The sequence below is a fragment of the Polypterus senegalus genome, chromosome 11, assembly GCF_016835505.1.
Source record: "Polypterus senegalus isolate Bchr_013 chromosome 11, ASM1683550v1, whole genome shotgun sequence".
Taxonomy (NCBI): Eukaryota; Metazoa; Chordata; class Cladistia; order Polypteriformes; family Polypteridae; genus Polypterus; species Polypterus senegalus.
The window spans coordinates 160,732,434-160,759,094 of record NC_053164.1 but is presented as its reverse complement, the minus strand read 5'-3'; the positions used below and the strand labels follow the sequence as shown (position 1 = coordinate 160,759,094).

The following is a 26,661-nucleotide window of genomic DNA, read 5'->3' as shown; positions in this document are numbered from 1 at the left end:
TAAAAAGTCTCAAGGTATGCCGCCCTCCTCATGTTTTTTATGATTAACGAAACAGAAGGTCTGGCCAATTAGCTACTGTCTTTACGTTACCTAAAGCCTACTCAAGTGGGGATGGAATTAGCCGGCAAAGCTATTGGCAAATTAAGCCATTACAGAACGAGAAGCAGATTGTACACAGTAACAGCTCTGCCACATTCTATTACCAATCAGAGAGATCAGCGTCCTGAGCTGGCCCGGCGCAACATGGAGAAAAACTCACATAGATGCGGTAAGTAGAAGGGCCCTAGCAGATTTTGTATTTCGGCTAGCCATTCAGTTCGAGATTCAATAGATAAAAAACATTTTAATTTCCCCTCACGGTTTCATCATGCCAAAGAGTCTATAGGGATATCAGCAGAAGGCGTTGTCATCCTAAGATGTATAAGCGTTTATACCTTCAGTTTGAAATTATGTACTTCTGAATTTTGTTATTATTTATTTTTCTAAAAGTGAACGAATTTAACTGAAATTATACATTAGTTGTATTATGGTGTGAATAACAGACACTTGTCCTGTACAAAATTATATAGTCATTTTATTGTTTATCAAAGAATTATCTGTCTTCATCAATGCTTATTTAAGTCGTTTAAGCAACACTTCACATTATCTTAATGTAAAGGCGCAAACATGAGCGTAGTTGAATAACAATGCATATTTAAATCTATTTTTTTTATAATACAGTTACTTTTACAATGTATTTATCATCGTTGTCTTCAAGTTATGAGCCAAAATATTTGTCTGCAAAATTCGATGTACAATAAACACAAATGTTTTCACAAAATTTATAAACCTCTGTAAATATTTTGATCGGCTGACGCGGAGCTATAGGTAAAATATTTGTGCAAATGTTGAATTTTATTTGTGTCGAGCTATACTAGTTCACTGGTTTCAAAAGAACTGATCAGTTGGGTAGCTATAAAGCACACTCAGTGCCACTGCAAATCTGCATGTATACCGCACGCTGTGATTTCTAATAATAGTAAAGCTTACTGCTGCAATTCAAAATACTACATTGCCTTACTAAACTGTCAGACACCGATTGCATTGCGTCTACTATAGACACATTTTATTTAACACGTTAAAAAGACAGATTTGTTCTGCAGCAGAATATCTTAGAGAAACAATGTCATGTTTAAAACAGAGTAAAGTTTGTCTACAGTAATGTACAGATTGCACAAGGCCAATTCGGGGCAGCCAGTTAACCACATCACGTGTTCAGGATGTTAGAGAGAAGCTTGGAGTACCAGGAAAAAACATTTAAATGCAAATTCTTGCAGACTGCAACGGAACCGAAATTTAAAGCAAGAACATTACATTACAGCCAGTAATATTTAGTCCGTTTTTAGCCAAGAGATTGTTGCTCATTACTTCTGCCTTTCCATAATAATGCTGTTTGACTCACCGAGCTAAGTCTGCTTTGTAGTTAATAATATTGTTAATACTAATAATATTTCTAATAATATATACCGTTCAGTTTTTCAGAAAGCATTTACCCTTTTACTCGTTTGATCCATTGGAGATACTGGTTACATCTTGCGATTTCGCAATACGAAAAAGTTAATGTTTAGAAAAATGCGTAAGGCTCCAAAAGAAACATGGTTATGTAAAACAATTTAAAATTAATTGTTAAAGTAAGTTCTGTTTTTAGCCCTATTTCATTCATGAACATCTTCACTTAAAAAAACTGATCTACGTTTAATTAAGGTGCGTTATCGTGGATGTCCCATCAGTACGTCAACATTTAAATTATAATGATGTGTTGTTGGATTCAGCTTTTTTATTTTTTTAAATTATGTTCTTAATGTTTGATGCCGTTGCCTACTAAAGCATTAGTTGAAATTGCTTTTAATCGTTTACATTATTTACTGTTTTTATTATCGTGGCTTATCTAATTAAAGATAAGACCTAACGATTTCCATCAAATGTAAACATTCATTTATCAGTTTTTGTTCATCAAATCCAGTGTGTATTGCAAGGTAGTAACCAATTCTGGACAACAGGATAATTCAATTCTACCTAGGCAAGCTGCTGGAAGCCTCATATAGATCAGGCTAATGCAGATTGGTCAAGTAATCGGACTGTCTAACGCTTTATCTGGCTATTCAGGGTTTCCTTCCACATTTAAACATGAGGAGAATGGGCAAACGCCACCCAAAAAAAATGGACGATCTGGAAATTACATCCACAAAACCTGCAGACTGCCATATTAGCAATGTCCGGACTTTTAATACTTTATAAAGAGGGTTAGTGTCAGAAATGGCATCCAAGTATAAAAGTTTAGCCAAAACTTTAATGATGGAATTAATCCTATCAGCGTAGGATAAATACAAAGACACGCATTCAGTGCGACACATAGATTTCTGGTAAAGATTTATCTGATAATGTATCGGTACGAGGAGTGTTGAAGCGAACATTAGAACCGAAGCAAAAAGACGTAAAGTAACTCTGTTTGAAAGGCAGCAGAGATATGTCATGTCAACTGGGACTTTTAATCTCACCAGTCAAGTGACACACGGACTATACCAGTTTAAAACATGGGCCGGTGGCCACTTGCTCGTGTTCGATGTTGGACTGAGAGGAACGGAAAATTATATATGACGGGAAGAAGTCAACGGGATACTATTTTAAAAAATCAAAGTGTCTGCATTAACAGTTTCCATTATTTTGTTTATTGTTCTTTATGAGCAATGTGGCAGAGTTGGTAACCCTGCTTGCTTTACGAACCTAGCGTGCTGGGGTTGAATCCAGCACCCGTCGTTGTCCATGTGAAGTTCAGCAATTCATCTAAGGTGTATGGGAGTTTTTCCATGGCTATTCCGTTTAATGACAGCATTCCCGTAGCCGCTTATAAAGAGTTCGGTTATTAGGTGTTTACAAAGTGACCTAACATACAGTATGTATGGATAAGCAGGCGGCGCGATAGACTGTCGTCATGTCCAGAGTTACTCCCTAACTTGCGCCTAGTGCTGCCAGGATAGGCTTCTGATCCGCCGCAACTCGAGATTGGATTGCGTGTTTCAGAATGTTATGTTATGGTTCCATAAACATGAGGTGGAGCTGTTCCTAAATCAGGCACTGTAGAGACGTTTTAGTGTGATTACCATCTTAATTTCCTGTTTACTCATCATAGGGATTACTGACTCACTTATTTAATATGGGAAAGGTGCGCAAAATAATGAGTGAAATTAGGAGTGTTGCTATTACAACAGGGTGGACATTAGCAAATTGAAAACGTATCAAACTCAATGGTGCATCGTAACTAAGCACTTATTCTATTATTTGCACGTTTTAGTAAATTATAGTGTTTGTAGAACATGGTTCATACAAGAGTTTCACTTTTTTACGGACATTTTTTTTTCTAACTAGATATCCCATTGTGCACTACTGATGTGGAATACAGAGAAGCAACTCAAGCCTTAAGTGAATCTTCTTCAATTCATAGTGTGAAGTATCTTACATTGCCACATTACCTTCCAGAAGGAAGCTTCAGCACAATACACGGGACATTTGATCCATCGAACTACATTCAGGACCACAGTAGCTCAGTAAGTTCTTTCTACAGCAAAATACAGTTAACTTCTAAAACCTGTTAAAGTTAGATTGTGGAATATGTGTATGAAGAAAGTTTTTTTTTTTTTTGGTTTTTAAATAAATCTGCCAAGTTCAAAGGATGTTTCATGTAATGGATGTAAGCATTATTAAGTTAAGATGTTCATCCCCTGTACATGCATCAAAGGTACTTTATTAATTCACAGGTAGTATTTACTCGGAACTTGGTGTTGCAATATGGAACAGGTTGTATAACACATTCAAATAATAATGTGGCACCTTTGGGTTCCCAGCAGAGGATCATCCCAATTAGTCTGCGTTGCTATGGTGATCCAAGAGAGGAAAGAAATCCAGGTAGATTTGTGATCATCAGTCAGAGCGCAGCACCCGAATGTGTGTTGACTGCTCGAGGCTAAACAGAGATAACAACGGGTCCATGATTATCCTGGACATATTTGTACATTTCCAGTTTTTAAAGTTTAGCAATGGATTGGAAATAGTTTTCAAGTTGGACTAGGGGAGTGTGAAGTATTGTAGGTGAAACAGAAATATATAAAGACAAAAAGTCAGAAGAAAAATGCAGGAGCCCCTAAATCTACAAACACTTCCAGTAAGTGCTTAAATATATGTAAATGCATGTACAATATTTAGATGTTTAAAAAGTTTTGTGTTGTTATGTTTTGATATGCAGTGCATTTTGAAAGAACGTTATATTGGAAAATAAATTACATACTTGTATTTGAATGCAGCATAGCAGAAAGTATATATTTAATCAAATTTACATATATTAGTTTTTAGATTGACATATACATATGTGTAAAAAGTAAATGTTGTTAAAGTATTTACATATATGCTATTGTCAGTGTTTATCAAGTATTGTTTAGAGTAAAAATCCATAGACATCAATAAAGTTAAACATATTTTAAGAAGTCTAGTAACAAAGATGGAAAGAAATGTATCGAAAGGGTTTATAATATGTCAGAGAATTTTTACATGAGAGGCTCTATGGTATTCAGTTCTACTAGGTTTCTCATGCAATGAACAACATGCTGCTTTCAAGGTACTGTAGTTCACAGTTCCATGCAGACACTAGTGAGCCAACAATTGACTTGGCTCAGAAAAAGAATGTGCTGTTTAAATAGTATTTGACTGTTTCTGCAGTATTTCTAACAGATATATTTTATGTACTATTTAATAAAGTGGCAATAAGTTAACAAAGGCAACACATGAGTGATTAATGAGATGCCAAACATAACTTTATTTTATAATTGTCTTCTTACTTTCAGGTTGTTAACAATTTTTTTGATGCAAAGCAACCAAACTGCAAAAATGGATTGTTTTTCAGTGATGGGAAAAGGAAAGTGGATTATGTGCTGGCTTATCATTACCGAAAACACATTACACATCACACCTCCTCAGTTTCTCATGGGCTTGCTCTCATTTCTAATGGCAACTCAGTAAACCCAGAGGACAAAAATTATGAGCAAGCAGCTTCCGAGCAGCAACAGCAGCCGCAACAGGTGGTTATGGATTTATCCCCACAGGATGCCTTAGAAGAAGAAAGGAGGAGTCGGAGAGAGGAGTTTGAAAGAAACCTAATGGAGGCTGGTCTTGAACTAGAGCGAGACAAGGAGGTAAAAAGGAAAATTTAATGGTTCAGATGAACTTACTACAGGGAGACTAGATTGGGTGTGTCATTTTACTGATTAGTTTTGAAGGGCAATAATGTTTTATGACTGAAAGCCTAGATAAACTTGGTAGTACATACAGTACAAAGTTTTCAAATATCATAATAGTTTGTTGATATTTAAATTAATGTAGCCCTACTCAGTTTTTGCCTTTTTAGTTGTTTTAGTCTCATTCAAGCCCTTTTGATGATGACTAAAAAAGTTAAATATTAAAATTTGTGATTTTCTCTAGTTATAGTGATTTTCATAGAGATTTGGAATTATGAATTTTTTGCCTTTAATAAATATACAAGTTAACACTGTTCACTTTATTGATAATAAAATGTAAATTTTGTTAAAGCATCATTATTTATATTATTCCCCTCTTCTGATTATGCATTGAGATCATATATTGCAATGAATACTCTTTTACGTTAAAGCGTGAATCTCATCTGAAGACAGCATAACAAATGTTTTATTTTCAATTTTACAGCAAAATACAAAACAAACTGTCATACAGTAAGTTATAGCCATAAAGTATGATTGATTAAAAAACTTTCACATTGAAAGTTATACTTTCAGATTGTTATACTTCAACAGGCATATTTAATAAAAAAAGGTTTTCAGAGTTTAATACAAATGAGAAATTCCATACTGCTATGCATATTAAATGTAGTAATGAACTTTACTTCTTTATTAGGTATTGTTTCCTATAAAGATCCCTAATAAACCCCTAAACAAAAAAGTCATTTGCGGCTTTCATAGTTACTAACAGAATTGTTGTGTTGATGCAGTGATACAGATTCCTTTTTTCATTGTGCTGGTACCATATAAACATATTATTAAGATTTATTGTAAAATATGGCCCTTATTTTCTTCAAAGAAAGAGAATTTTGGATTCAGTTGCACAAGATTTAATAGCTTTTTTTTCAGCTATAGCAGAAATGATGCTGACATATTACAGGCCTAGAGAGTGAGTATTTTACATTTAAGTAACTATACACTATATATTGTAAAAATAAAACAAGCCAGGCAGAATTAATGGTACTGGCATGTTTTTCATTTCCATCCAGTCCCGTATGCAGTAATTCTCTTTGATCTCTTCCTTGGCAAAAAATGAAAAAGGGTGTTAAATGGTTTAGTTATGAATAGTTATTTCTGTTCATTATTTGCTATTTAAACAACTTCAAGCTGTCAGTACTATGAAGTTAATAAGGAATTTTAACCTCATAACGTCTTCAATAAAGACATATATATATATATATATATATATATATATATATATATATATATATATATATATATATATATATATATATATATTTTTTCTTCTTGTAAATTATAACAACTTGTCACAAACTTAGGCAAATTTTCTTGCAAAATAAAAGATTTCATTGAGCTCATTTGAAACCAATTACTATTAGAAAACACTTTATTTATACAGTACCATTGTCTCCATTTCCTTTTAAGAACAATCACATTAATTTGTTTGACAGTGTGTCAAGAATGGAGATTTAACCTATTGCCTAGCACAACTTTTTAGTCACTAGGCCACAACTTCAACAAATATGTAATAATGTACGTTGATATTGAGTTATCTTTGGCCAAGTATACTAGTTAACTAAAAATAAGTTAATGTTTTTTGAAAGTGTTTCCAGTAAAGAACACTTCATTATATAAATGAGTTGAATTAAGTAACTAAAATATTTTTATGAAACATACAATACTGCCTATTACATACTATTACATTTGTCTTGAGAGCTTCATGCTAATCAAAACAAAAGGAATTAAACAAATGAAATTAATTCATTTAGTCTAACCAGCTCATTTGATTTGCCAAGTTTTTATAATACGTTATTTGAGTAAAATATTAAGACACTATGTGTGTGTTCTTCAACTACATTAGCTGTTTATTTGTTTGTTCCATATTGTCTATATGTTTATAGAAAGAACAATTAGATTTGCCATCCTGAATCAAATTCTCATTTATTTCCTGAAGTACCTGTATGTTTTTCACTATTCTCCTAGTGATTGTTTACCAATTTTTTTAAGACTTTTAAACAATTACGTTCTCTAAATTTGTCAGAGTATACCATACCTTTTTTAAACCATCCATTAATAAGGAAGCTGTTTTTGCAAATATTATAGTACTGCTACATGAAAATTGCACATACAGCCTCAAATACAGTCTCTGAAGAACCCTTACTACCAAAATCTTTTGGAAAATAAGGGCATTAATGATATAACTTTCAGCTTGATCTTATCTCATGTGATATTTTTCTAGTACTGCAAAGGCCATTTGAGCAGTTAATTAATTTAATAAGTTGGATAGAGAAAGGGAAAGATGGCTGCTAAGTAGATACTGCATAATTGGCCTTATGACTAACTAATACCAATTTTCCAGTTTCTGCTGACTCATGCTGACATAAATATATTTATGAATCCATTGAAACTAGAACAAATCCAACTTTACAGCACATTTGTCATTAACCAGTTATACATATACTAATTTCTTTTTTATTCTAATTCAGATTGTTATTATTTTGTTATTATGCAGCATGGTAAAATTTCATGTGCCACAGTGCTTGTATGCTGGTTCTGTTCTTGGCAGTGGTGCTTTTAAAAGGAGTCTGCGTGATCGCTCCGTGGTTTAAAGGCTTGCATTTTGGTTGATTGGCATTTCTTATTTGCTATGTAGATATGTGCATACATTCTTTGATGAAATGGCTTTCAAGGCCTAGTTCTTACTTGACCATAACAGGCCCTTTTTCTCTGCATTCCTGTATGTGATAAACTAGGTTCAGAAAATTGAGGATTAGTTTGCTTTATGAATGGTAAAGTAAGAAATTTTAATTTTCTACCTAAAATTGATTTTGTAATGCCTTCCATACATCCCTGATTTATTAAGGTTAATTTTAAAGTGGATACTAAATTACTGTCCTGAAATGACATTTTTAATGTTGTACCAAGAATAACAGAGATACAAAAAAATCAGATCCATCTAAAGCATTCCTCCTAAAAGTAATGTTTTATTTTAAGGAGGCCAAAAATAAAAATTCACAGGTGCCCTATTTTTTAGAAGGTTTATTCAATTTCTTCTTTAATTTACCTCTTAACCATTAATGTAATTCTGGCACACTGTCAGGTGACTCAAAAGGGAGAAGCAGTGCTTCACCTATGCAGTTTATAGAACGGATGGTGTGCTGCTGACCTCACCTTGGAATACAGTAGGGCAGTGGAACAAGCATTTCAAGGACCTACTAAATCCCACTGACTCAACTTCCTTTGAGGAAGCAAAGTCAGCAGACTCAGAGGAGACTCGCCCATCACAGGAACTGAAGTTGCTGAGGCAACAACAAAAAAAAAAACCTTGGTGTCAAGGCTTTTTGGGTGATTGATATTCGGCACGAATTTTTAAAGACTCTGGTGGGTGACAGAGTGTCTTGGCCAATACACCTCTTCAATGTTATGTCAAAGTCAAGAACAGTGCCCCTGGATTGGCAAGCTGGGTTGGTGGTCCCCATCTTTAAGAAAGGGAAAAGGAGGTTATGTTCCAACTTTAGGGTGATCACACTTCTTAGTCTCCTGGGAAAGGCCTATGCCAGGAAAGAAGGATCTGGCTGTTGGTTGAGCCTTGGATACAGGAGGAACAATGAGGATTTCGTCAGAGGCACAGAATACTGGACCTGCATTTTACCCTTAGAAAGATTCTGGAATGTTCATGGGAGAATGCACAACCAGTCTACATGTGTTTTGTAGTATTGGAAAAAGCGTACAACCACATCCTTTGGGGAGTCATGTAGTGAGTGCTTTGGGAGTATGGGCTACCGGGCCAGCTGTTGAGGGCTATTCAGTTCCTGTGCAACTGGAGCAAAACTTAGTTTGCTATGCTGGCAGTAAGTCAAACACATTCCCAGTGGGTGTGGGACTCCACCAGTGCTGCCCTTTGTCATTAATCCTGCTCATAATTTCTCTGAAAAGTCATCCAAGGAGTGGAGGTTGCCAGTTTGATGGCCCCCTCATTGGGTGACCTTAGACACAGATTGTGGTGGTTTGCAGCTGAGTATGGTGGTCAAGATGAGGATCAGCACCTGCAAGTCTGAGGTCATAATTATTTAATGGAAAATGGTGGAATACTCTCTCTGGATGTCAGTTGCAGTGCTGCTTCAAGAAGAAGTTTAATTTTCTTGGGTGAGTGAGGGGAACAGGAAATGTGAGGTCGGTAGTCCGATCACAGCAGTGCCCACAGTGATCAAAGTCAAAGTCAACTTTACTGTCATCTCAACCATATACAAGTATACAGATAGACAAAATTGCAAAGCTCAGGGTCCACAGTGTAACAACATGATGTGCAAATAATAAATTAAAAATAGAATTAAAATTTAAATTTAAAATTAAAACACAAGCAAGACATAAATAAGAATTGGTCAGATATCAAAGTCGCTGTGAAAAGGCGGGTCGTAGCTCACTGTCTGAGTGTGGAAGCGTATTAGGGTACAGAAAAAAAACAAACAAACTGGCACACAGTGTGAAAAAAGGTTTCAATTTCCACTTTAATCACATAGTTTATTTTCTCATTAAAGCAGAACATCATAAACTTCATCTTAAAATCATTTAATAATTTCTCAAATCTCATCGTAACTAAAGGCAGATTAAATGCTTTGTACTCTATGTATTTTTCAATGTACTCTTATGTGTGTGAATCACTACATGCTTCTTAAACGGGCTTTCTCTTACTACGACAGGACACAGAATACATTGCTTTCATGATGTTACAGCTCTCTAAACAATGTAAATACTAAGATGTATACTTAATATCATTTTGAAGATGATAGAAATTAAAGCATGTATAAAACATTGAGGCATGTTGGCACACTGGTAGCGATGAGCTGGCGCCCCTTCCAGAGAAAGTTCCTGCCTCCTGCAACATGCTTGCTGCACTGTGCGTGACCCTCAATAAAATAAGTTATTGCAGCAGTACTATCTCTTTCAAACATACTAACCCCCAATTCCTGTCCTTCCTTTTCTTTTTCCAAATAAGCAATTGCCACACAATCAGCTCTATTCCATCCATCTATCCATCCAGGTTCCTCCAGTCCCAGCAAACATACAGCACGAGGCAGGAATAATCCCTGAATCAGGTGCCAGCTCATTGCTTACTGCTGCCCACAGACTCCTCACATATTTAATCATCAACAATAACCATTATTTAAAGGATGTTAAAAATGTATCTATATAATGTAATATTTATACTTTAGTGCATTTCATCTTTAAAATGAAATCAAGAGCTCCAAGAAGATAGTGCCTAGAAATTTAAATCAACTTAGTATCCAGTCATTATCATATACAATACAATACAGTTTATTTTTGTATAGCCCAAAATCACACCGGAAGTGCCGCAATGGGCTTTAACAGGCCCTGCCTCTTGACAGCCCCCCAGCCTTGACTCTCTAAGAAGACAAGGAAAACCTCCCAAAAAAACCCTTGTAGGGAAAAAATGGAAGAAACCTTGGGAAAGGCAGTTGAAAGAGAGACCCCTTTCCAGGTAGGTTGGGCGTGCAGTGGGTGTCAAAAGAAGGGGGTCAATACAATACAATACACAGAACAGAACAAATCCTTAATACAGCATAATAATACAAATTTTAGAAGCACGGAGCAGAATTTAACTGTAGATGATATCACATAATAAGATTTGGATATTTTTAGAGTCCTGGAGACCTCATCCATCAAGCTGCCTCCCCATTTGGCCATTCCACGGCTGAAACATTGCTCGGCCAGCCAATCCGATGAAAGGACCCCTTTTTCCCATGATTCCTGTGATCCTCCATCAGGGGTGACTTGGCAGGTGGGCCGTGGCACCAATTGTCACATTTGAGTACCGAGAACAGAAACAGAATAGGTGAGGGTTAGTAACAAATTATAACAATCATGCTACTTATGTTTTAGTGCTAATGACTAACAACAGAGATGCAGTCTGTACAGTTAATCAGCAGCTCTAGTCAGGATATGCTAAACTGAAGTAGTGAGTCTTCAGCCGAGATTTAAAGGCTGAGACCGAGGGGGCATCTCTTATAGAAGCAGGAAGACCATTCCACAATTTAGGGGCCCTGTAACTAAAAGCTCGACCTCCCACTGTTATTTCATATGGAAATACGCACTCTCTATTGAATTGAATTCCTGTATTGTTATTGTATGATACAATAAGATTCAATATGCAAATCCTCCATGAACATATTTTCCTATAAAATGGTAAAATAACAACAGCAACAAAAATAATAATAGAAAACAGTGAAAAATATACAATATGAAAGCATAAATGGCTCAGGTTGTGCAATATTATAATTGTAATGCAAGTTTACAGTGAGGTAATCGTACTTACAAGTACAAACAGCTCTACCAGGACCACTTGATGGACTGATTGAGTGTATTTATAGTATATTCATAGCGATGTGAGCATGGAAATGGGCATATGCGACATTTTTGTGTGTACACACCTGTTTATACATTAGGGCCCCTGATCTGTAGCAATCTTGAGGCTGTCTGTGCAGCCTTTGTGATATGAATGAATGAATGAATGTATTGTTAAATGGATTCAAAATGTGAGCATGCCTAACAAATGAAATGTAAGTCTACTCATATGTGAAAAATGTTGGCCTTATAATGTGAAATGTTTCACAAATGAAATCAACGAGTGAACCCATTTATGCTAGATAGTTTGGCTGACCAATGTGAGAATATGATAACTATAAATATTGTTAGAACAAATTACATAAAACTTGGTACTATAGATGATTGTCAACATGTAAATCTTTCATAAACATGTGGTTTGGGTCAAATTTGAATATTTGGTATGATGATAATTTTTGGTCAAACTGTGCTTTTCCCAAAAAATGAAAGCTCCTGCTTATAGGGTTGAGCATCGGTACAAATCTTAGTGAGGCATATCTCACTTATTATTAGTAATAATTATTTTAGAGTTTTATTACTAAAATGTCAGTATTAAAAGAACCTGTGGCAGATATACTAACATTAAATCTGAGGTCCTAAGGTAATATATGTCAGCCATATTTCGTTGAAACTCATGTTTGGTGTTGAAACTGCTTTTTTCTTTTGTTGAGTTGATCTTTGGATTTAGTAAAGCCACTTCTGTATTCAAAATGCTATGTGAAAGAACATAAGAATATTTTTTGAAAAGAATACTACTTTCATCTAAAGACAACTTGTGTATTACCACTCACCACAGTTTTACAATATACTCTATTACTAAAAAAATCTGATTTAAATCAAATTCTTTTTCTGTATTTATTGTAGGATTTATTGTAATGCAGTAGTTGGCGTCTACCCAACTAACTGCTTCCATCATTTTAAACACACCTATTATGCCACCTTTTAGTCTGCGTTTTCTTTATCATAAAGGGTTAAATTTTTTTGGTTTCTATTTATAGCTCAAACCATTAATCCACTAATCAGTCTATAGGCTTATCTTTGAACTTCCTTTAGTACTACGATGTAATTTTTTTAAATATGAAGATCCACACAGCTTACATAATCCCAGATGTGGCCTGAAAAGCTGTATTGTCCAACATTGTGACATTTCTGGGACAGATTGGACCTGTATCATTTTGAAGCATTGCATTTTAACAAGAGGTGTTTTGGGGAGGCATACAAGTATTATGTTACTGCTTAAACTGTTTTGAGCTTCACATAAAGAGATGAACAATAGTATAAATACAACTATACTGAATGACTTTGAAATTTCTTATCCATATTGAAAAGCCAAATGAAAATGAGCATGCCATTAGAAATTAGTTGCCTTTATAGTAGGGGTATCAAGAATAAAAATAAAAAATAAATTGAATTGAAGTTATATGCTTTTATATTTATCCATATGTTATGATATAATGGCAATATCAGAAACCTAGGTAAATTTGAGAGATGGGGATAAGTATGACATAGAAAAATACATATTTTAGAAAATATAGCATGAATAGACAGGGGTGTTGCCATTTGTGTAAAATTGTATTCTGTTGTAATATGTCTTCTTGTAAACACCACTGCAGATAATAGTTCAAAGAGATATGTTTTTAATTATTTTAAAAAAGCAATTTAGGCCAGACAATAAAAAGGTACTTCAGAGACTTCAATTTCCCAAATATTAACAAGGGTAACCTTGCAAATATTAGAGAAAAACAACAAGAGTTTCTGAACATAGTTAATAACTGTTTTTTTTATGTTAAAGCACCAATGGGAGAGACAGCGTATTCAGATTTAGAACTTTATGATAAATAGGATAGAAACCATGGAAAGATGTAATTGAACTATTTGAATGCATAGAAATATTCCTTATTTTTCCAGCATGATGTTATTTCAACCAGTGAATGGCAGCAGAATACTGTCCAGAGATTTATTTGGGCATAACACTATAATGTATATCATTACACGCCACCTTGAGCCTGACTCAAGGTTAACTGTAATTGTATAGAATTCTGAGCCCAAGTCATGTTTGGGGCAAATACCAAGAAAGTTAAACACTGGGATTAAGGGATTTCGATGACAAGAACTTTTACAAGATTGGGAAAAGTTTAAATTGATGTATCTTAGGTATCAATCCTAAGGTCACTCTTCTTTTTATTATATAGTATTTAAACACAATCTTAATAAGAATAAGGCTTCAGGAGGGGCCATTCTATCGAGATGGCTCCACTGACTGTTGTTGATATGTTAGGGCTAGGGCTACTTACCATGTTATACTTCCTCACCCTTCCTAAACTTTCCTCTGCCTTTTACACAATTAACCACCATATTCTCCCTGCCACCCTCTGTCTATCTGTCCAACCCAAGCAGCACTGGGGTTACTCTCAAATTTCACTGTGTGTTCTGCAGAGGAGAGATATCAAAGTTACATTAGTTAAGCACAGAGGTGCCCAAGGGATGTGTGCTGGTCCCTCTCCTCTTCTTCTTGTACACCACCTCTCAAGGCTATATTGTCCATCCCATAGACTGTAATATAAATGCTATGTCAATAATACTAAGCTGTGTCTTTATAGGAAAAAAGGTATTGCCCATTCTGCAAGGTTTTAGTTGCACACCAGGCCTGTAACAGCAGATTTAACAGATATCCAAATGTGCCAAACACCTAGCTTACATTCAAAAGTAAGTGACTGAACTCTTTATACCAGGATCTGTCTGTGCTTCATCTGGTAGCAAAGGTGTAAATCAGAATTGAATTGACATGTTTGCGGAGTGCTCCCCACTGCAGACTTCTTGAACCAGAAAGCGCAAAATATACTCGAGCAAGAACAAAAAGCTGTAAATCGAAGAGTAACAACAATAAGGGACAGAAGAACTCGCCTCTGATAAGACCCTAATTTTGTAACTAGAAGTGACTTTACTCCAATCACGAGAGGTTGGAATTTTCTCTCGTCCAACAAAATGACAATTTGAAGCTAAAAGCTGATGAGCTGCTCTCTCTCTTTGGTGAGCTGAGAACTGACAGTCTCTTTCTCTTTGGAGTGCAGAAAGATCTAGTGTGTCGATCCATAGCCATGTGCCAGTAGTGTGAAAAGGCTAAGTAGTAGCCATTATTTCAAAAGGGGAATTTTAGCTAATCTCTCTGCCAGAAAGATTACTGCTTTTCCCTGATGAAGTGGCAGATAACACAGCAGAAGGCCTAACTGAAGAAAGCACTGCACAACACAAATGAAGTATCATGAAACAAGGAGAAAGAGTGTACTCCAGTGCAAGAGGAATCCTACATTTTAACCCGGAGCAGCAACAAAGCAACAACTCCACACAAAATCATGTCATCTTTGACGACTTGGTATTGTAAAACTATTTATCTGTGCCAAAATAAACTAGAACTCTAAATAGCAAGTAAACATCCAGCCTCTCTATGTTATACTTTTGTCTGTCTAGTCTGTCTGCGTTCTGTCTTACTGTATCAATATATATATGCAGTTATAATATTTCTGTACTCCTTGTGTTTATCATTAAATTGTATTCTCTTTCTTAAAACAAGAGTGCTTGAGCTACCTTGATAAGTTTAATGGCTTCTACAACAGAGAAATGTAAGGTAAATAAAATAGGAGCCTTACCAAATTATTTAATCAAGTTCTGGCATTGCTGAAAGAAATTTATTAACCAAGTTAAATCGTTCCTCCTTCCCACATTATTATGACTGTCCCTGGTTGGGCAAGTTAAAATTCATTTTCTTTTCCTACACTTGTCATTCTTTCCAGAGGACACAATAGTGTCTACCAGAATCTTGGCTTGTCATTGATTTGATCATACAGATTCACTCTGTATGACATCCACAATATCGGGCCATATCTGAAGGAGTATACAACACAACTTCTGATTTTGTCATGTCTGAGCTACTGCAACTCTTTGGTAGCAGGGGCACCTGCATGCACTACCAAGCTACTGCATATGATTAAAAATGTAGCCATACATCTTGTGTTCCACCAGCTGAGACAAGCACATGTCACTCCTTTTTTCAGATCAATACTCTGGCACCCTATTGCAGAAAGTATCAAGTTTAATCTTCTGATGTTTGCCTTCAGAGTAGTCATTGGATCAGCACCTCTGTGTATATGGAGGCAATCATAAGATCCTATGCTCCTTGTCACCTTCTCAGGTCTGCTATTGAACTACATCTGGTGATACCATCTCTATGGGACATCAAATCTCAATCCAGATTCTTTTCTTGCATAGCTCCTAGGTGGCAAAATGAGCTGCTCACTTACATCCAAACTGCACAAATTGCCTCACTGTGTTTAAGAAGTGTTTGAAGACTCTCTTGTTATGTGAATATGTTTCTTATTGATAATGATTTTGATGCTATGTTAACAAAAAAGTAACCAGTCTTTGTTGTTCTGTTTGGTTTAGAGCTTTTCACTCGTGATGGTCAATATTGTAAATATTGTAACCTTGTTCTGTAACACTTGTGTCAAAATAGTTTATTTAATTACATTGATGTCTTTTGTAAGTTACTTTGAATAAAAGTGCCTACTATACAAATAATATACGTAAATGTACAGTATGCAAAAATAAGCTGGCTATGTTTCCAGATGATACCAAATTAGGTGAATAGGCAAAATATAGAATCAGTCTAACCATTATAGAAGGACCTTGGCAGAATATTGTACATGTGGAAGTTTTTTGAAAGATGAAATTTAAAGTAAATAAATTTAACGAATTACACATAGAAAACTTGTTGAATTTGGACTTTTCAAAAATAACACATTTGGCTGCTGTTTGTGGAGTTTGTTTATTCAACTGATATCTGCATAGCTTTTGCTCTGGATACTTCAGTTTTCCTCTTACATTCCTAGAGACTCTTAATTAGCTCTAAAGTTGGCATGAGCACTGTGACAGGCAACAGAAAAAAATTGGAAAAATTAGGTAAATACAATTGAGAAGCTTGTTTGTCTGAATGGTATGTTCTTGTCATAATGGTTCTAATGTTGTGACATTCTAACATGGGAACACAACTGGGAAGTACTGTAGCTAACATCAGATTTTGTGCAGCTGTATAAAGTTTCTCTTCACAGAGAGAACTGTAACAAAAGGAATAGATTGCCAAGTAGAGTTGCTAGAGACAGGGATGGGCAGGCCATAAAAATTATTCTCTGTGTTCTGAACTGTCATGATATAAATCATGCAACAGAGTGAGGAAATTAGCCAATAAAAGAGAAGCAAGTTGAGTGACCCAAACATTATCCTCAGTGGTCCGCTTCAATCACATAATTACTGTGAACTCCTGTGCTGTTTGCCACCACCTTAACCTAAATGTATAAGAAGATAAATAAGAGTTAAGATACTGAGAAAATGTCTTCAAAACCAGAAGGGGAATCTGAAAAAATAAGGAAATAAATAAATCACCCTAGTAAAAGTCAGCAAGTGCAAGAAAATTAGCCATTTATTTGGAATTCCTCAGAGCAAGGGTCTACAGTGGTGTGTAGAGTGCAGTATAGATGTGGTGATCTCAAGAGCCCATTTTCTATGACTATGATGGAGTGTACTCTTAAGGTCATTCATACATACACTAAAATTATAGGAAGTTTGAAATGATTTGTTAAGTAGCTACCACAGTGGTGAAGGGTAAGTTGAAAGTTTAGGAACACTGTGTAAATGTCCAATCTTATACAAGATAACATCATAGTTACTGACTTCTTTTTAAATTTATTTCCTGTACTCTAATGTAACAAGGGCTGTTTCACACATAACTATTTTATTGCTTTAGACCTTCACATACATACTCTTTTTTTTTTTTTTTTTTTATCAAGTTTCATCCTGATGCAAGAACGGCAGAAAATAGTTGAAAAAAGGAGGGAGGACAAAGTAGCTGCAGGAGTATCAGAATTTGAAGGGGGTGGGTTTGGGGGTCAGAAAGATTTAGGAGGGCAGTGCAGCATGAGTACAGCTTGTCCTTATATATATCAGTCAGTATACTGTACCAGTGGTTCTCAAATTCAGCCCTCATTCCCCCTGAGGCTGCAAATTTTTATTTCATGCTAAATTATAAATTTTTAGTTTTGACTGATCTTGTTGCTTAATTAATTGACCATTGTTTTCTTTATTATGCATTCAGAAAAGTATAGCATGAATCTTGGATTAATATTTGTGTAAGTTCTTAGTTGTCATTATCATTTTAATTCAGTTTTTCTGAGATGTTTTCTCACTTATATCCAAATACTATCACTATAATACTATAAATACTATGAAATTGGGTGAATAGGACAGACAAGCTTATTGGGCCGAATAAGCCTTTATTCAGGAACCGGTAAGTACATAGATTCATGCATTGCAAGGCAGAAGAGTGCAGTTTCCCCCTTTTTGATTGGCTTTAATATTTTTCCTCCTTCCCTCTTCCTCTTAATTATCAATAAGTATAATATCGTTTATCTAAGCATTTCATCTTATATTGCACAAATCGGGCAACCGTTTCTGCTTTGTGTACGTGTCAGATGGGCTCCTAAAGAAGGGAAAGGTCATCTTTCCTGTGTCTAACAGACACGTTTCTAAACAGGAAGTTGTCCTATGTCAGCTTACTGCACCCTGTCTTATGAAAGACGCTTGTATGAATAACCTGCCGTTATAGCAAAACAGCTTTGTCAGCTTTTAACCCTTAGTAGCTTGCAAGCAGTTCATTTTTCTTTCACACAACCAATATGGGTTAGATTGTGGTCTGGCAAATGTCACTTGATTTAGTTGCTTTGGCACAGGATCCTCTTTCCTCCAAACAATCATAGCACCTTCTAGCTCTTTCAAAAATGAAGAAGCAGTTTTACAAACATCCAAAGGTAAATTACATGTAACAGCTCTGTATTCAACAGTAAATTTATGTCTGTGAAATTCAGGTTTAAAATACATCCCCATCCACAGGAGCTACAGAATATACTATATAACCCCAATTATGCAACAGTGCCCCATTTTGTGTGCACAAGAATCCTAATAATCTTATATTTAATGCCTGCTCCAATCTTCATAATTCTTCGCGTATGTCCACAGACCTTCCTTTAACTGCTCATTATATTTACAGTGACCCTGTTCAGGTTTCTTAGTTTCTTGTTTTCAAACATGCGTGTATGCCATTGAAGACATTTTAGATTTTCTAATACCCACCACTGAGGAGGTTTAAATTGTAAGTTAAAAATAATGCAGAGATCTTAGCAAAAAAGTTGATTCAAATAAAATAACAATCCAAACTCTATCTAAACCTCGAAATAAAAAAATAAATAAATAAATAAAAGTGAAGTCCCAAATCGCTAAAACTGTGGCAATGTTTTCTTTTACAATCCAAAATCCTGGATGGTAGAATCAACACAATCCTAAACTTGCATGTGGTAATGATGTCATTGTCTACAGCTTACAAAAGTTACTAGGTGGCAAATAACATCAACATATGGCACAAAATGGCAGAACCCAAGGTAGACAAAATGGTGGTGCAAAAATAACAAAAAAGCAATGATAAAAGTAAATGATGTGACCAAAATGGAAAAGAATGCCCAAAACAATAATGCAAATGAATTGTCCATTGCTCAAAAATCATTACAAAATAAGTATGCTCCTTAACATGGATATAGGGCAGGAGTGGGCAAAGTCAGTCCTGGAGGGCCGCAGTGGCTGCAGGTTTTTGTTCCAACCCACTTAGTTAATCAGAAGCACTTATTGCTCAAGTAGCGCTTCTTCATTTTAGTTGTCTCGCTCATTAAGATTTTGAACCCTTATTGTCTATTTTAGTCTTAAACAGCTGTATTCTTGGTTTTTAACTGCTCCTTATTAGCAATAAGATGCAAATGACAAAAGAAACTAGCATTTCTCCATTTAACTTGTTTCCATTTACACCTGTGTGTATTTAATATGCACTATTTGGTTTAATTAAATACTTAGAAAGAAAGTGAATAGAAAAAACTAATGGGCTGAGAATTACTCCTCAATTTTAGACTTCAAATAATTTGGATGATATCCTTAGAAAGGAAAAAAAATCTAGGATATGAGAATGACCTGCCATGGCAGATTTAAAACATTAACAAGTCATGAAATTAAATTATTGGCAAGGATTATTTTCTAATTAAGCAACTGGGTTAGAACAAAAACCTGCAGCCTCTGTGGCCCTTCAGGAATGACTTTGCCCACCCCTGATATAAGGGTACAAATGATTACTGTGTTCTCCCCATTTTCATTTTTTTCTCTATATCCTAATATTCTATATTAAGAACATCATTCCATGGAATATGTACATGTAGCCCTTTAAAACCAGGGTTTTTGCAAGGTAGTAGTAGCAATTTTCATGATATAATTAAAAATGTGTTTTAAACTGTTCTGTAATTGTGATTAAAATTTTTAAACTTAAAAGTAAACTCTGGCAATTATGTTAATTTATTTTATTTGTTTGGTTGGTAGCAAATGAGGGTGCACATCAGAGGGGAAGGGGATAAGTGAGGAGCAACAGTGTGAGGTATTAGTAAAGTTGTTGACAAGATAATCATATTTTTGCTGTTGCCATGATAAATTTGGTTATTTTTAATGGTAAACTTCAACAAGAAGTTTATTTAACACTAGAATTACCAAAGCTTACGAGAAAACTCGTAAATCCAGCCCACCTTAAAACGGTTTGCACCTCTCCATTCAGCGTCTTTTGTCTTGTGAATGTGTCGATAATCCCAAGCAGCAAGCAGCCTGCTATGCCACATTGCCAGGAGAAACAGCAAAAACCTCTCCCAACTGAAGCCTTGTTTATCAGGGAGTGAGGTACCTAGGCTAAAAAAATATATTATTATTTAGAATACATGCATTTCATGTGTGTTCCATGTCTACAAAGATTTATGTAAGTGTAGGATGACAGAAATGTTGAACACATACTTAAAAAACTTTTTCCATGTTTTAGTACTAACAACAAAATGTAGATATGAAGATATGAAGTGTATAATGCGTGTCCAAATATCAAATAAACACTTTTACAAATGTACAAGTATAACACAACAAATGCACTTTTATTCAAGACTATAACATATGTGCCCAAAAAGAAGTCTAACTGCATTCTCGTACCATTGCTTGCGTACTCAGGACTATGGAGGGACTATGTCTCCCGGCTGGCCTGGGAACACCTTGGGATTCTCCCGGAAGAGCTGGAAGAAGTGGCCGGGGAGAGGGAAGTCTGGGCTTCTCTGCTTAAGCTGCTACCCCCGTGACCCGATCTCGGATAAGCGGAAGAGGATGGATGGATGGATAGCTTTACAATAGCTTTAACCTCATAAACCTGTTATATATGATTTCAAATAACTATTTCATATAACTATTTATGTTAATTGCAGTGGCCTGGCACCCTGCCTGGGGTTTGTTTCCTGCCTTGTGCCCTGTGTTGGCTCCAGCAGACCCCTGTGACCCTGTAGTTAGGATATAACAGGTTGGATGATGGATGGATGGATGGATTTATGTTAATTCATAATATTCAGATTCAGAAGGACTTCTTCCTGCAAATATTTGGGCAGCTGAGACATAATTCTGTGCAATCACTTTAATGATTAACACATTTCATTTTCTTGTATCTACACATAAACAATAACATATATCATATTGATATAAATTTTCACTTTGATTATATCTTCCATTGCATTTTCTTGTTTCTTATTTTATCATTTGTAGTTACGCTTAGCAAAAGATTTAAGTTTATAATGTAAGTCTTTTTACTCACCCATGTGGTTTCATGTACCTGGTATGCCAACTGCCAGAAATTGCAGAGCGTAAATGCATGTTTACACAACAGTTCTCACTTTTTACTTTGTTATTCCGATTTTTGTTTACCTTCTTTTCGGACGGAGTATTTTCAGTTCACTTTCACTCAGTTTCTCACTTAATCTAAACTTTTTCTGGTAGTTTAAGGTGGCTTATCTTCTTCAGTTTTCAATTTGATCCATCCTTCCATCCATCTATTTTCTGTACCCATTTGTTTAATTAAGGTCAAGGAAACATGAGGTTCTACCAAATTATGGATAGTTGTTTACCTTGCTGTAGTCTGTGAGGTGTAGTGATGCCCATAGATACTGTTTATCACAAAGTTATTCATACTTTCTTGGAATTTAGCAGAGCATCATAGCTGTTAGAACATAAAATAAAAACAGAAAGCTTTGTTAACAAAAATACAAAAACAAAACACAAACTAAACTTGTATTCATTCAATTTATTGTATGTTACTTATGCATTTACAAAGCCTTGAACATTTATAAATACTGCCACAAAAAGGGCTTTTCATTGCTTTGCAGACTTCAGACCAGGACTTTGCTGCAAACACATTTTCAAACATCAGCACAGTAAATGGAATAGAACAAGAAAAGTTTCACTTCACGCTGACACAGTGAGTGCTGAGACTCTGCATCTCACCACTCTGCCCTGTGTTAAAATTAAAGTCAACAGGCAGTAGAGCTGAAAATATTTATTAATAAATTATTTATGGCTGCGGTGCGCCCTACCAAGGGTTTGTTTCCTGCCTTGCACCCTGTGTTGGCTGGGATTGGCTCCAGCAGACCCCCGTGACCCAGTAGTTAGGATATAATGGGTTGGAAAATGGATGGATGGATGGAAATTATTTATGGGATATGCAGTTACAAGCAGCCATCAAACTATTATTCTTACATTACAGATGGCATGCACACGTCAACACATCCTCCAAGATATATGCACAAGGAAAAATGACTTACTGTACATCCCACTCCTTTAGTTTAGTACATTTCTCAAAATGCAAAACAGCTTCCCAGGTAATGTTACATTTACTAAGGAACATTATCTTAACATTAACCATAAGAAAACCATGAAAACCTCCTTTTATTATTCAAGTTATTTAGGATTAGGCTTAACAATTCTGTCATAGCTAGTGCGATAAGGTGATTGTTGAAAAGTTTGTACAGTACCAGGAAACTGCTTAGCAACTGTTGTGTCCTTAGGCACAGTTTTAGTAGTATTGAATTTTGGATTTGAAATCAAGGGTGGCCTGGCTACCTCTGATTCTGCTTTAATTGCCTTTGATTCAGATGCAGTGAAAAGAATCTGACAATTTCTCCTGTCTCTTCAGTCTCTACAATGTAGGATCTGGGCTCATCAAAAATTCTTTTAATAAGTCTGACTTTGTCATGGTATTGTCAGCTTGTAACCAGACCACTTGAAAGTTATGCAGCTGAGAAAGTGGTTTGCTAGCTCTGTCATTGTATACTTTCTGCACTTTCTTTTCTTTGTTAACTAGGCTATGAATGTAGCAGTGAAATATGTTTTTTGTTTAAAAAAATGTGTACCAATAGGTATGATGGTGTGAGTTGCTCTAGACATGAGCCTTTTTGCAGGTGAACCCAGTGTGGTATGTTCTGGATGCTTAACTGGTTAGAAACAAATCATATCCCTGTCGTCTTGCAGTTTTAAGAAAACACTAGGCACTTCGGACTGCTCTTTCAGCAAGGCCATTTGATTGTCGTTACTCTGGACTGCTAGTACTGTGAGAAAAGTCACATGATTTTGCAATATTATAAACAGTTTGACCTGTAAACTCAATCATTATCTAATATAACCTGTTGTGTATCCCATGTACAAAAATGTGTCTTTTTAACTTGTTGATTAAGCAGCAACAGCAACCACGGACTAGGGCAGTTCTGGGAATGGATATAATGGTTTTGCTCGGTCATCTACACCATAGATTCTGCAACTGGTATAATGTTCTGTGTTGCAGTTTGGTCCTCGTGCTGCTTCTGGTTTACACTTTTATATCCTTTTCTTACTGAGGCAGGACTTTGACACTCACAGGTAAGGTAGGAGTTACTGCAAGTGCCTTTAAGTGCTCTTCAGTAAACCTCAGTGATCTGACAAATTCTAATGACTTTAACTAATGTTAGTTCACTTTCTTTGAGCAATATTTTCCTTACACCTTAACTGATTATGCCACAAACTAATCTGTTTCCTATTAGCTTGACTTGTAAAGTTACATGTTTTCAGTGGACTTACATATGCCTCAATGGTTTCCCCTGTTGTTTTGATTTCTGGAGTGTCTTTCCATTGTGATGTCTCACTGACCTCATTAAAAAGACTCAGCACTTTGGGACTCGAAAGAGTCCAAGTATTGTTTTTACAGAAGTTCTAAAATAAAAGTGAAACTAATGAAATAGCAACAATTCAAAGAAAAAAAAATCTTAAAAGTGTGTATCCGGAAAAACAAAAACAGGGGTTGGCGAGCGAAGCGAGCAGGGGGCAAAGCCTCCTAGTTTTAAATAAAGAAAAACAAGTTATTTGCCTTTATTAGTACTGTTATTTTGTGCCCTAGGCCAATCTTTTTAGTGCTCTAGCTGACTTTTCGGTACTTAACCCATGCAGCTGTGTTTTTCCACCCCTCATGATCTGTGCCCTTGGCTAATGCCTAATTTTCTTAAATGGTGACGCCAACCCTGGGCTTTATGAATGCTCCACCAACAGTAAAGAACAAACGAGAATGCACTTTTCTGCGACTCATACACAGGTAACAATTGCATTCACCTTGCTTGATACTTTTAAGGTGTAGCAATTAGAATATAATTAATAATTATGCAAATGTGCCTTATTTTAATGACCTCACAGTAACAGATTCAAAAAAGAAGACACTGAGGACAAAGAAGTGATTGCAAAACACTTTACTTATAACTGTCTAAGAAGAATACACGACTGTAAAACAAAAATGAACTAGAACTATTTACAGTTATCTATAAACCCCTCAGTGTCATGGCTTTGAGAGACGCCATCAAAGACAAAAAACAAAAACTCCTGTTCCTCACAAAGAATTCGCTAAACAGACCAGAAAACCTTGCCTCCATTCCTCAGTCCCCCCACTCATGGTACCACCCCTTCTCTTCCATTTATTATCAATTATATCCCTGACAACAGTCCTCTGGATTGCTTTTGACTCTCAACGCTAGACTAGACAGTTCTTTTTCCTCCAGGCTTAACCCCAGCTAGGATGCTACAATAGATATCATTTTACAGCTTTTTCTAAAACATTTTTTTATCTTGGTGGCTTTCTTCTCAGTCCTATAGCACGTATCGTCTCAAGTACAAATAGTCACTAGTGGAGGGGAACAGGATGATTAACCTGTGATGTTCTGAATTCAAATCTGTTCAAATGTGACATGCTATCAGTGTAATTTAATGCACCAACAAGTAATAAGAATTCAAACATGTTTTAAAGACATAGGTATTTCTCATAATATAAAAGTTAGAAGCAATCACTTGAATCTTTTTTTGAATTGAAAAAAAAATGGAACAAAACCTAGGCGATCACAATTCGTTCCCCCTACAATTTAATGTCCATCCATCCATCCATCCATCCTCTTCCGCTTATCCGAGGTCGGTCGGGGCAGCAGCAAGCAGAGAGGCCCAGACTTCCCTCTCCCGGCCACTTCTTCCAGCTCTTCGGGAGAATCCCAAAGGCGTTCCCAGGCCAGCCGGGAGACATAGTCCCTCCAGCGTGTCCTGGGTCTTCCCGGGCCTCCTCCCGGTTGGACGTGCCCGGAACACCTCACCAGGGAGGTGTCCAGGAGGCATCCTGATCAGATGCCCGAGCCACCTCATCTGACTCCTCTCGATGCGGAGGAGCAGAGGCTCTACTCTGAGCCCCTCCCGGATGACTGAGCTTCTCACCCTATCTTTAAGGGAAAGCCCAGACACCCTGCGGAGGAAACTCATTTCAGCCGCTTGTATTCGCGATCTCGTTCTTTCGTTCACTACCCATAGCTCATGACCATAGGTGAGGGTAGGAGCGTAGATCGACTGGTAAATTGAGAGCTTTGCCTTACGGCTCAGCTCCTTTTTGACCACGACAGACCTATGCAGAGCCCGCATCACTGCGGATGCCGCACCGATCCGCTTGTCGATCTCACGCTCCATTCTTCCCTCACTCGTGAACAAGACCCCGAGATACTTGAACTCCTCCACTTGGGGCAGGATCTCTCCCCCAACCCTGAGAGGGCACTCCACCCTTTTCCAGCTGAGGACCATGCTCTCGGATTTGGAGGTGCTGATTCTCATCCCAGCCGCTTCACACTCAGCTGTGAACCGATCCAGAGAGAGCTGAAGATCACGGCCTGATGAAGCAAACAGGACAACATCATCTGCAAAAAGCAGTGACCCAATCCTGAGTCCACCAAACCGGACCCCTTCAACACCCTGGCTGCGCTAGAAATTCTGTCCATAAAAGTTATGAACAGAATCGGTGACAAAGGGCAGCCCTGGCGGAGTCCAACTCTCACTGGAAGCGGGCTCGACTTACTGCGGCAATGCGGACCAAGCTCTGACACGGTTGTACAGGGACCGAACAGCTCTTATCAGGGGGTCCGGTACCCCATACTCCCGGAGCACCCCCCACAGGATTCCCGAAGGACACGGTCGAATGCCTTTTCCAAGTCCACAAAACACATGTAGACCGGTCGGGCAAACTCCCATGCACCCTCAGGACTCTGCTAAGGGTGAAGAGCTGGTCCACTGTTCGCGACCAGGGCGAAAACCACACTGTTCCTCCTGAATCCGAGGTTCGACTATCCGGCGGACCCTCCTCTCCAGAACCCCGAATAGACTTTTCCAGGGAGGCTGAGGAGTGTGATCCCTCTATAGTTGGAACACACCCTCCGGTCCCCTTTTAAAGAGGGGACCACCACCCCGTCTGCCAATCCAGAGGCACTGTCCCGATGTCCATGCGATGTTGCAGAGGCGTGTCAACCAAGACAGTCCTACAACATCCAGAGCCTTAAGGAACTCGGGCGATCTCATCCACCCCGGGCCCTGCCACCAAGGAGTTTTTGACCACCTCGGTGACTTCAGTCCCAGAGATGGGAGAGCCCACCTCAGAGTCCCCAGGCTCTGCTTCCTCGTTGGAAGGCATGTTAGTGGGATTGAGGAG

The 26,661-nt window shown here is 36.9% G+C and overlaps 1 protein-coding gene across 1 annotated transcript in view; it reads left to right on the top strand.

Moving 5' to 3' along the window:
- The first annotated feature begins 213 nt into the window (after positions 1–213).
- The window catches only part of ano2b (anoctamin 2b), a 361,358-nt gene continuing 334,910 nt past the window's right edge, over positions 214–26,661 (top strand). Inside the window, exons 1-3 of the mRNA XM_039769975.1 lie at positions 214–268; positions 3,406–3,584; positions 4,875–5,222. Coding sequence (XP_039625909.1) covers positions 244–268; positions 3,406–3,584; positions 4,875–5,222 — 552 coding nt within the window. The 5' untranslated portion in view covers positions 214–243. The remainder of the gene's footprint in view (positions 269–3,405; positions 3,585–4,874; positions 5,223–26,661) is intronic.